This window comes from Corvus moneduloides, chromosome 10 (genome assembly GCF_009650955.1).
Source record: "Corvus moneduloides isolate bCorMon1 chromosome 10, bCorMon1.pri, whole genome shotgun sequence".
Classification (NCBI taxonomy): Eukaryota; Metazoa; Chordata; class Aves; order Passeriformes; family Corvidae; genus Corvus; species Corvus moneduloides.
In genome coordinates, this window is record NC_045485.1 from 4,714,712 (window position 1) to 4,727,302 (window position 12,591).

Genomic DNA, 12,591 nt, shown 5'->3' on the forward strand with positions numbered 1-12,591 from the left:
TACTTGTGTTACGTCTTGTTCAGTGTAAAGATACAGTCTGTTACCACTCCTGACAGTCACACAGCCACGGCTCCCTTCTCTGTTTCTATCAGAAAGCCACTCAGAATTAGAATCCCTTTGCATTCCTAGCCTGCAAAGGCAGGGATATTCCTAGCAGTACCCTGTGGATTAATATTCACAGCAAAATAAAAATGTCAGGCCAATGTATACATTGATCTGTTCTTTTAACCCCAAGAAGCTGTGCCTAGTCGTGGTTCCATACATATGCTAGCTGTAAGCACAAACCTTGCCCCATCTGTACTCAGTCTATCATTTCAGAAATATCTAAAAGAGATGAGTAGTTCTAAGGACTATGGTGTGTCCTTGGACAGCAAGTTCTGCTAATAATTCTGGTGACACAAAAAGGTAACTGGCTAATCAGAAGAGCCACCACAAATGCAGTGTTGTTTACAACACAAATGGGAAAAAACCAAGATCACTTTTTTCTGTTGAGAAAGACCTAATTTACTGATGAGCAGATTATAACTAAACAATGTGTTGGTTAAGGATATGGAAGACTGACAGTCTCTGGCCCTTAACTTCATGCAGACCCCTGAAAAATATCCCTGTCTGCAGTGGGAGACTTGTCATTGTGGGCAAGGTCATTTTCACAATGATGTAAATAGAAAAGCAGGTGGCTGAATCTACCCAGACTTTTAAAAGTAAGGGTGTTCTTGCCTCATGCAGAGAGAAACACTGTCCTTTTTAGTTTGTGCTGCTTAGGAAGCCTTTAGAGATGACCAGAAAGCAGTCACACTGCTGTGAGCGGCAAGAGCCAGAGAAATGTTGTGTTCCCTGTATCCTTCTGTTCAATAGTGAGCTGTTCCTTAATTCTCTATCCTGGGCCATGCTGCAGCCTCCTCTTTGTCTTCCACCACCTCCAAAGGGGCCTTCTCAGAGGCCCAGGCTGGGCAGAGCCCAGCCACTCTGTCAGTTTTGGCAGGGCACATGATTGAGAATTTACCCAAGTTTCCTACTTCTACAACAAATTCCTCTCAGCAGCTGGGGGCCAGAGGATTTCTCAGCTGGCACAGAGTTAGAACTCTCTGTACAGATAGTACCTACTCTGGCCTAAAGCCTCACAGGACAGGTAAACCTGAGCCAGCACAATCACTGTGTGCTTCATCAGCTGTTTCTGGTTTGCAGCAAAGGTGTTTCTTACCCACAGCACAGGGCAGATTCTGGATCTCCCTATACTATGTGAGTGTGGCTGAAGGATTTTCAAATGCTTGAGTTGCAGCACAGACCCTGTAATCCCTCTCCTGAGAAGCCTGTCAAGCCTTGCATGTGGAGTATGCCTTGGCTTCAGCTCTTGCTCTGCCACAGCACAGTTTGGACAGAGACCAACTGCACCTTCTGAAGAAAGACCTCAGGCTTGGAAGAAGGAGGACCATCCTTTGGGTGCACTTAGGAGCAGCAGCACAGTTCTGTGGCTTTTCCCTTGTGCTTGACAGCAACTGCGGGACAGGGCACTTCTGCACTGTGGTTTCACACTGCAGATCCTGGCTTTCTCATGCGACCCCCTGCATAAATGACAGACCCTGAATACCTCAGACTCCACTGCTGTTAAGTGTCCCTCTGTGAGACGGGAACAGATGTTATTTGTTTCACATTTAATTTTACCCTTCCCCTGAGCACTCACCTTCTCCGTGCAGGTGTGTCACTGGTGGTTCCTGGTTGTCACTGCTGTATCCCGGGCCACTGCCTTTAGGAGAGGGGACAGAGCACTCCCTCCAGCCAGGCCATGGCAGGGGGTCTCTGCATAGTTCCAGGGCCCTGGGCTGCACTGCTTGGCCTCCTCAGGCTGCAGCGAGTCAGACAGAGAGACAGCCGTGCTGTGTGAGGCTTGTGAGAAGGTACCAGCTATGTCTGGGCAGATGGAGTTAAAGAGAGGTAAAAATGTTGGTCTACTAAGAGATGTCTCAGGGCCAGAATCACTTGAACTGAGACCAAAGTCCTTTAAATAGGAGAGTGCTTGATTATTCAGCTGGGAGTATCCAAAATTTATCTTGCTTTGAGTAACCTCATCGGTCATTTTTGCTCTACTTTTCTGATCTTCAGAGCAAATTTGCTCCCCATTTTGCTTCAAATGATACAGACTGCTAGATTGGAAACTTGTCTCATAGTTGTATTGGTTTGTGCTAGGAATACTGGGATATTCTGGATTTTGAGCAACGCAGTTGCATTCATTTTGCAAAAATAACTTGTTTTTGTACTGAGACATCTTATGAATGATACTGTTCATTTCATTACCGATGTATTTGTCTTCCAGGTGCTTGTTTTCATAGCTAATTTTTAATGATGCCACCTGTGTTACACAGTGCTCTAAGAGCTGCACTATGTTAGTGCTGCTCTCTGTTGGTGTGGGGCTCATGTAGCTCTGGAAGTGATTGAGGGTTAGAGGCTGTGGTGGTTTGTCACAGGAGATAGAGCGAGAGCGATACACTGGTTTATTTCTGTCTTCCCTCTCAAGAGGATCTCGGAGTGAGGTCGCAGCAGTCTTGTAGGAGTAACATGATTCTACTTCGTGATTATCATCTAATGAAGGATTTTCAGACCTCTGGGAGCCACTCTCTCTGTTCAGCTTTTCTGGCAGTGGGTTTTTATCTCCAGATGTCTCACATCCCAATGAAATTGCTAGCTTCTCACTCTCAGTCAAAGATGTCTGCAGAGTGTCTCTGTTAGCCTGTGATTGTGATGCATAACTTGATGATCTGGTGGTTTCCACAGTCCCAGGTGCTGTAGATAAGTCCTTGTGGTGACTCCCTTCTCTTCCTCGGAAACCCAGATTAGATGTGTTCAGGCAGGAGTCCAGGCTGTGGTCTCTTCCAGCAATGTTTACTGAAGAGGCCTGGGTTGTGTGTTTGCTTTCCTCCAAAGGCACACATACATTAAATACGTTAGTTTCACCCTTGCCTGGTGTCTCCTGCTGAGCTTCTGTGCTCCCTTTCTGCTCTGGACTGTGACTGGGCAGGATCAATGAATCATTAGACTTCTCTGGCTGTGATTGAGGACTCTGAAGAGAATCAGGGGAGGAAATGAGTCCTGAGTGTTTTCGTAGCCAGTTTATTATCCCCATGGTCAGTGAAAGCTCAGTGTCACAGAGCTTTAGCAAACATTCTTTGCCTTTCCATGTGCTGTGGAAAAAACCCTGGCTGATGATATCTAGAGTTGGTTGGGAAGCCATGTTCTCCTCAGCTCCAACATGAAAGCTGTAAATGGACAAAGGGATTTCAATGGCTTGCTCTGAAACACTTTCAGATGCACACAAGTCATCATCAAGGATAGGGTTTACTTTGACTTCATTTGGGTCATAGAAGAGCTCATAAAGGGCATCTCCGCTGTAACTGTCTCTTGGAAATCTACCTGGGACACCAGGGGTCTGAGCTTCCTTCAGTTCATCATCTTGTCCAGGAGAGAATGAATCATAGTAGCCTTCATCACTTGTAGATGTGGATTCCTGGTTTTCACTTTTCGGTGTTTCTGTTTCTGTGGAGCTGTCTTTGGAATTGTCACCTTCTTTATCAGGTGAGTCCTGGGGGTCTGTGACCGGTACAGCAGCCTGATTTCTATCCTTTTCTAAGTCAGAACTAGGTGTCTTCAGTAACTTCTTTTCAAACAGAGCACTCTGATGTAGCCTTACTGATTTGTTGATGTTGTCCCAAAACTTTGCAAATTCCACTGTCTCATTCTGGCCAGGAGAGGCCAGCTGCTCCACCCCTCCTTGGAAGGAGCCCATGCCAGGGCTGTCTTTGTGCTTGCTTCGCCTCAGCAGAAGGTCTTTGCTGTTCTCCAGCTCCAGATGAGCAGAAGTCTCATCAGCAAAGATTTCCCCACAGCCAGTGAGGGAGTCAAAGCTCTTCAGAGAGGCAACATCTTCACACAGGGCATTGCAGTAGTCATAGGAGGAGTCAGACTGCAGTTCACTGTCTGAGCAGTCCTGTGACAAGCAATCAGCTGCACAAGTTTCTCCAGTTTTGAAAAGATACTTTGCAAGACGTCCAGACAACTCACTCCTGCAGCCTGGAGAGGACAGGTTCTTGTCCTTCTCCACCAGAAATGAGAGGCTGTCTGGTTTGTTTTTTCTTATGTGAAATATATCTCTGAGCCCTTTCTTAGATCTCTTGAGGGAAATCCTCTTCCTGGGAATGGTTTTTGCGACAGCTGGTACAAAAGGCATCTGTGGCACAAAGTTCCTGTAATCTATCATCTGACTGCTACATGCAGACTGGCTGGGGCTGACCACACACTCCTTCTTACTGCTGGAGCTGGACATCCCTGTAAAGCTGATGCTATTGACAAGTCGGCCCTTGCCCTTTCCAAAAAATCCTTCTTCACAAGCCCTGCTGCTGGGGCTGCAGTGCTCTGTTTTGTCTGCCTCAGTAACACAGTCATGGGTTTTACTCTTCCTTACGAGCTTGTAGGAGGATCCAGATGATTTTTCCAGGTTGTGATCACCAGCTCCATTCCTTGCTGCTCTGGTAGAAAATCTGTAGCTCTTGTGTGTGGCCAAACATGCCAGCTGGACTTCAGCCACACTTTGGTTTCCCTCCAGAACTGCCTTTTTGTCTTTGCCCATCTCATCTTTGTTGGTAGGAGCTGTATGCACCGGTGGCACTTTCTCATGTTGTACACTGGATTTTATGAAAGTCTTTCCTCTCTTGAGCTCCATACTGCTTCCTCACATCTGTTTCTGTAAAGAAAACAGCAGAACACAACCATTGTGAGGTTGGTGGGTAGCACTTGTAAATTTTGAAAGCAACTGGAGAACAAAGGAAGGAATATTAAGCACCAAAAAATTGAGCTTGTCTGTCACCAGACATTTCCATCATTGAGTCATGGTACTGCATGAGGAACAGATTGAGTGAAACTAAGGGTGTGTTGGCTGGAAGATCCAACAAGGAGAAAACAGTGCACATTATGGGTTGGTAGCTGAGGCTCAGAGAACATTTTGTCTGTTAGAAATACGCAGATTTGCACTGAGGATTATGACTTCAGGATGGCTTTTAACAAGGTAAAGGTTCTGTTCTGAAGGTAGAAGAGGCATCAACAAAAAGCAATGCCTGAAAAACTTCAACATGCAAATGTGTGCATCAGGGAGGCAGCAGTTCATACATCTATACCTTAGAGGAGAACAAAGATCCCAAGTTGGGAAATCTCCTGAGAAAACAGATCAAACTTTTGACACATGACGCTCACTTTATATTAAAATAATTCTTATCTGTGAATAGAAAATCCATAAACCTTGGTACCACCCTGGAAGCATGCAGAAACTGAATTACTGATTTTGCTTCCCCCTGAGCATAATGTATCATTTTCTACACAGCTACTTTTATTGTCAAAAATCAAAAACGCCATATTGAAAATCATTGTTAGTCATGACAAAAGTGTCATCTCCAATTTACAAAGACCCGTGTAGCACGCAGAGGAATCGCCACAGTGAATCTGCACTGTGCATTGATTAGCTGTTTCTAAAAATACTCTAGTACCTGTATCAATGCCCATTTCAGTCTCTGCCTATACAGTTTAGTATTGAACCTGTTTTATGTTTTCATTAATTTAATTAGTCATTAATTATTTTAGCCATGTCACTTTCAGTTTTCCGGCAGTTCTTTTGTAGAAACATTTGACCCTTTCCTGTCATACATCAACTTGAATATTGAGTAAGTCAATGGAGTTACATAAAGGTAGGTCAGGGACGAAGTAAGCACTACCTAAAAGCTGTCAGAGCAACCAGATTTTTACTTGGTGGGAAGCAGCACAATAACTCAGAGTCCTGTTCTTGAAAGAGCATGCTTGAATCTCTCCTTAATGAAACCTCATTTAATGATTTAACTTGTTTTGAATTGGTTAGACATAAATAAACAATTGGAGACACTGAACAGGAGATTTTAAATTCAGCACCAAGCCAAGCCTTTGTACTCCTAATAGAGAACTTAAAGCAGTCTTCAGTCTATTTTGAACTATAACAGCTGTCTGTAGCCTCCAGAAGCTTTCCAGTTGCCAGGCCTTGCTGGAACAGCCACACTCTGACCAGCAACTCACAAGATGCGGGACTGTGTATTTGGGAGCATTTCTCCAGCAGGCAGATCAGTGACAGCCCCTTTCTTACAGAAGCTGCAAACTAGCAGGTGATTAGCAATATTTACAACTAAATGTAGGTCAGTGACAAAAGGTAGAGAACGTAAGGGCAAAGTGTGAATATTTGACATGCGGTGGAAAACGTGGTGGGTAGTGATAGATGGGCGTCTATCAGTGTGATTGAGATGTTGGCACATTTATTTGCACTTGGCACTACATGTGAATGTTACAGAACACCCTTAATGAAAGCCAGGAAACATTTTACTACACTGACAGGTATCTGGAGTTCACTGATGCTGCGGGAAAATTGTTTTGCATATTTAGAAATAGGTCACTGGGACACGATTACACTCCTCTTCTGAAAAGCAAGGTGTGATCAACAAGCAATTCAGTGTGCAGAACTCCAGCAGGGTGGAGAAAACAATCAGAAACAGCTGATGCAAGACCAGTTATTAATATCCCAGAAATAAAGTGTCTGACATCTCCGTCCTTTGCAAGTGCAGAAGCAGGTACCATGTCCCTGTGGGACGCTCCTGATGCTGCCGAGAAGCTCCTTAGAGGTCTGTGACATTGGCAAGTGCCAGCCTTACAACAATGTTATGTAGGACTCTTTGAAGTCCTGCAGCTGTTTCTGCCCATTCTGAGTATTAAGCAAAGGTCACTTTTGTAGGATATTGCATACTTGGGAACTTTCCTGCAGATGCATTAAAAAGGCTTTCAGGGATGGATTTATTTACTGTCAAGTATGAAATGTATTAAAGCTAAGAATTTAGAATGACATAAGTTAATCTTTGGAATAAAGTAATGTTTGATCTGAATTGTATCTCCTTGATAAGAAACACAATGGATGACCAGTTTGATAACTGGGTATAGAAATTTCAAGGCTTGTTCTTCCATCTTTTTTTTTTTTATAGATTAGATGAACAGTTTTAACATGAAAGCCAAAATGGCCCAAGTAACATTTTTACTGAGAATATCTGTAGTATAATAATGTAAGATACACTGATGGTAGCCTGTGCTACCTTTTCCATTTCTTCTGATGAGGAAAAAAGTGTTAGCTGTTGTTTTGGTTTTGTGGGGGTTTTGTGGTTTGGTTTGTTGGGTTTTTTAATATCTAGTAGATAGATAGATAGATAGATAGAATCACCAAGTATATATTCTAATTATTTAATGTCTCTATTTATTCCCATATATTCTTTCTCTAATACTCCCTCAGGATTCATGCCAGACCTCGTATCTAGTTCATTGTGTCATCCTGCTTATTCTAAGACTGTCACATCTTTGTAAAACTTCCCCATTAAAATTGTTATTTAAAATGAACAACAAGAAAGACAGGACTTCCTCAGTCAACTTCTTTGAGGGCTCTTCAGGGCAGACTACCAGAGTCTGCAGATTTTTTAAAACATTCATCTTAGTTGCTGTTTTGTAACTTCCCATACTCTGGGTTTCTCCTCATACTCATGTGACATAAACTACCAATGAACTTCTTTCCAAAAACAGACCAGAAATATTTATGTGATGATTCTCTCTTTCTATATCTATTAATACTTTTAGCCCTTCTGGTTATAATGGATTATACCATGATACCTTTTTTTTTGGTCTCTGCAGGGACACAAGTTCTATCTCTAACCCCAGAAGCTGTACCAGTGAAGTTAGAAACAGATTAAAGTGCTGTAAGGGAAAGTTACCCTCCAGTGGTTGTGTAAAGCTAATCAAAATTCTATGAAATATTATTATAGGCATTTAAAACATAGTACATTTTTCTGGGATTTATTGACCCATGCACTCGGCTACACTAGTGCCCGTCTCTGTTCCTTTTCAATTATTCTTCTCTTGGACTTGCAGTATATTGCCTCTTCGACAGGGATAAAAGATATACTAGGGCCTGATTTCCACCTTTGCAAAGGAAATACAATTTGCAACTAAAAATCACTGTAAAGAACGGAAACCTGTGGAAACCAGCAGTCAGTGTACTGAGAGTCTCAATGTTTTCTTCATTAATAACAAATTAATGGGTTTTTACTATCTGCAAAATTGCTTATGGAATGATTTTAAATAAAGGACATCCTTGAATCTTACACTGGGCTATGTTTAGTTGTCTTTTACAATAAGATTTGGTGCAGCAGCGGCACTGAGGCTTCCCATCTACAGTAAACAGTACTTTTTATCTGGCTTGATCAGACCAGCTGCTCACTTTTAGGATTTCACAGGTGTCTAGGCAGGCAATTAGAACCAGATTTGAGGCTTATACTAGAATGGAAATAAGGTTTTCTTTCAAATTTGGATAATACTGCTCATAAAATGCAGAGATACTTCATGCTCAAACATATACCATCTGTGCAGGGTGTGTGACAGCCTTCTCATAAAACCAGAAGGTTTTACTGTGTTTGTGATTCATCTAAAAGTAAATTAAAGTTTTAGAATGGAAAGATGAATACACTCCTGTGGGCTGAGGAGACTTGATTTTAGGACAGTCAAAGCAATTGCTTCTGGTTCTGGGTTATGAGGACCTGAACAAGTCTAAGTTAGGTAACTGTTCTCGTTAATAAGAGCCATATTCAGAAAGCCTAAATCCTTCCTAAGTCCAGGCCAACATACAAGGGCCAAAGAGGGGTGCAGTGGAGCTAGATATTCATTAGGAAAGTGGGTGGAGACAGGATTCAAACTGTCCAGATATTGCCTCTGTCATGTGAGTCAAAGAGAAGGGTCACATTTGCCTCTGCCCATGGCCCTCAACACTTTCTGCCAGCCATCTACAAGTTTCCCTCCGTGGTGGAATGTGAGAGAGCCTTGCTTTGTGTTTTGGGCTGGGTGAAAGTTGTATCGTGCTAGCTGATAACAGAGTAGAAAGGTTTGTTTAGGTTATCTTCAAAGAAAAGGTAAAATATCAGTCCTCTTGCATGTAATTCTAGGAATATCATCCTGCTGGGAAAGTAGAAGTATCTGTTTCAGTGAGGTTGCATGGGTAGAAGTAATACTATTACAAAGAGGAAATTTAGATAAAGTCTCCAGCTTCAGCAAGTTTGGTTCAAAAATAACTTTGCTCAAGTAGGAAAAAAATATAATTGAGGTTCATTTACTTAAAAATCTTTTCAGCTATCCATCTTGGACCTCTCTTACTTGCTCATTTGATGTGTAATTTATGTATAATTATCTCTCTTGGAGATAGAAATACATAAAATTCAGAATATAGTGGTTTTGAAGGGGAGATAGGACTTTTCTTTCTTTACATTTAGATTTCTTTACATTTAGATCACGCTTACAACTGGCAGGTTGTGGAGGTGGTGCCTTGCTGTCTCTTGGTAAGCAGAGTTCTGCATGTCACTTGGCATCTGAATTTCACCTCCCTCCAAGCATTTTCCCTTTATTAAATGAAGAATTTGATAAACCCTGAATAGTCTTTTAGGCCTTGTAATTCAAAAAGAAGGGAAAACCTCACTTTGTACTGCTTTTATGTTTTTGAATACAAGTTTGGAGTGAGTCCAAAATCCCTTCTCCACAAGTGGCTTCATATCAATCAGACTTAAGATGCTGAGTATCAGAGGTACCTTTGAAAATGTTACCCTGCTTTTCCATCAGAAATTGTAGCATAATAAATTTCCCGAAAGCATCTCTCTGGTTTGGGTATATGGACATGCATTATGCTTCAAATCCATGCATTTTAGGATGAAAATTTTTTAAAGATATTTCTTGATAAATTGTGTAATGGGAAAGGGGAAAAGAACAGAGCACTCTGGGAGGCTCTCCCATTTCTTAACCTCAGGAGGATTTTTACTGGCCACCAGTTGGAAGTCCTAAAATGCAAAAACAAGCAAGCATGAGGTGGTGAAAGCCATAGCTACTTTTAAAGTCAGTGAACAACACTAATTTTTAGTGTTTAGTATCTAATCAATTAGCAGCACATAAGGAACAGCTGGTGCTCCCAGTAAAGTGTGTGAGGGAGGTAGTTTTGGAATAACACTGTTTATTTACAGGCAAAAACATTAACTCTCTATTTCAGAAGATGGAAGTTAATAATGGAAATAGTAATAATCATGAACGTATATTCCATTCTGTTAATTTGATTTTTAATTGCAAAGCAGAATACGGCTTCCTTGCCAGAGAATAGTGATGTTCTCACTGCAGTTATTGTAACACTGTTTCTAGTAAGCAAATAAACATAACAGTTCTTCTGGTAAAAACCAAAGAGGATTTTAAAGCAGGGCTCATCTTCTCCCTTAAACTGATTACCCTGCTACTATCTCATCTCCATTAGGAAGCAGAAAAGAACAGGTTGGAAAGGATGGAGGATGTAATCAGGGACAGTCATGATTCAGGAAACAGCAGAATGTTTATTTTTAAAGACGCCTGTGTGACACACAAACCTGCATTGAGATCACGCCTCTCCTTAGGAGTACTCCTCTCATCATTGTTAGTGGCTGTATTGTATCATTCCCCTTAATCATTTGGCTCTCTTGGGTAACCCAGGATGCCTAATTATTTGCATATACATTTAGGTCAGGCAATGGCTTTCTCATGAAGAACCAGTGAAAAGCACATTGATTTGTTTTTAATTCAACCCTCATTCCATTGAGCACACAAAGTAAAATCTTAGACTCCGCAGCAGAATACTAGAAAGATGTGTAGTTAAATGCTTAATCTTATTAGCAATGTGCTATAGGGAAGTCTGAACCTTCCTTTAAGCCCTGACAACTGTTTCGTGGAGCTCAGGATTTTTCGTAGTAAAATTAACCACGTTTCTACTCCCAGCACACTGTCCTGCTGCATGCTGACAGGAAGGATCCCTGGGGACACAGCAGCACCCAGTGCTTCCCCCGGCCCCATCCAGGGCACCCACAGCTTCCCCCAGCCACGCATGGGGTGTGTGGCAGGGCAGAGGGAGGCTGAGGCCATGACAAAAGGAGGCTCCTTCTCTGACAAAACCTCTGCACCCCTCACTCAGTTTTCTTCTATACCTGAGGCTGAAAGAAACATAACTGCTTGAAATGTTCCAATTACATCATGTAAAAGGGCAGCTTTAATTCCTGTGCAGGAAGCTTCCGAATCATCGCTGTATTGCTAAGAGAAGGCAGCAGAGCAGAAATTTCCACTGCATACCTAAGAAGGAAACAGGGCTTTTTTTTTTTTGCCCTGACCAGCAGCCTGTTGGTACCAGACAGCAAAGTGTTAATACTGACAGCTTTGGCTGTCCTCAGTAATTTATTGCTTTAAAAGGAGATAGGATGTGCATTTTTATAAATACAGGCACAGGCTTGTCAGATGTATGGAGAAAGAGGTAAAAAGCAATGCTTCAGAAAGAAACAGTCATCCCAAAATAATAGTCACTCAGAGTTGCTGTCTCAGAGCAAAAGAAATGCCATTGCACCAGAACAAGCGAGGCAGATCACAAAAATCCTACTCACCATGTTTTATTACTGAGCAGAAATCCTCTGTCTCCTAGCCTTGCTCCTGAAGCTGGTCTTTATCCGGAGGCTCCGGTGATGCTTTCAGATTCTGAGGGGCTGGACCACTGCTGCTCTCCAGTGTTACTCTCCACCCCCCTGTCTTTTCCTCCTCCTTCTTCCTTCATCCCCACCCCCTCATTCCTCCAGCTTGTAGCTTTTTCATACCTTACATAGATCCTAAGCTTCCACATGGAGCTTGATATAGGAAAGATGCTTATTTCAGCCATCTGCTTGATGCCATGGAAATGCCTTCTTTGCTTCAGGAATAAAAGCCCAGGACGTAAGCTTGGGAGTTTCTGATCCAGCATTTTGGTTTCTCTCTATATGACTGCTTATTAAATAGGGAGGAATACATCCAAATTAATTTCACTTCTCACATGTTGTTTTGTTTCAGACTAGGATTCAGGAAAAGTGATCTGAATGTGTTTTAGGTTAGTGTGATGCTTCACTGGCAGTGTATGCAGGCTATTGGACTGTGCCACCCTTTGTAGAGCTTGTGTTACTGGAGTCGGAAGAGATTTCATGCGGGAGCAAAGTGGTGTGAGGGGAAAGAGTGACTATTTCAGCTGCCCAAGGCTGGAGTGCCTGGTGCTAGCCTCATACTGCCTTCAACAATCATTTACCCAATTCTCCTTACAGTCAGTCTAATTTCTGCTTCAGTGTGCAGTGAAGGCAACATCTGATGTTACAACATCATTCTTTGTTATATAGGTGAGTTTATTACCATCACAAACACTAGGGCTCTAATTTCACAGAAGTGTGAAGCTGGCATCCTTCCCCCAGCTCTCTCTCCTGAAGGGCTCCCAACCTGATTGTACCTTGATTGTCCCATTAATTCCTATCTAAGTCCTTTACATCAGCCTCTCAAGCCCCCTGCCTTCTTCCTGCTTGTTGAAACACCTCTGCTGAGGGCATGATAGGAGCCTCTTAAAAGCCAGAGTGTATGCCATGAAGCAGTGGCTTAATCCACTTCAGTAGCTCTCATGTGAGCTCCATTTTAGAGCTGCACTCAGGATAACACAGCAGT

General features: G+C 42.4%; 1 protein-coding gene across 2 annotated transcripts in view; it reads right to left on the minus strand.

Annotated features, from left to right (window-relative positions):
* AMER3 (APC membrane recruitment protein 3) overlaps positions 1–11,639 on the minus strand; it is a 37,132-nt gene extending 25,493 nt beyond the window's left edge. For both annotated transcript variants that reach the window (XM_032120081.1, XM_032120082.1), the window contains exons 1-2: positions 11,523–11,639; positions 1,682–4,732 (exon numbers count right to left, since the gene is read on the minus strand). In XM_032120081.1, the coding sequence (XP_031975972.1) occupies positions 1,700–4,711 (3,012 nt within the window). In that variant the 5' untranslated portion in view covers positions 4,712–4,732; positions 11,523–11,639 and the 3' untranslated portion in view covers positions 1,682–1,699. The remainder of the gene's footprint in view (positions 1–1,681; positions 4,733–11,522) is intronic.
* Positions 11,640–12,591: the final 952 nt, after the last annotated feature.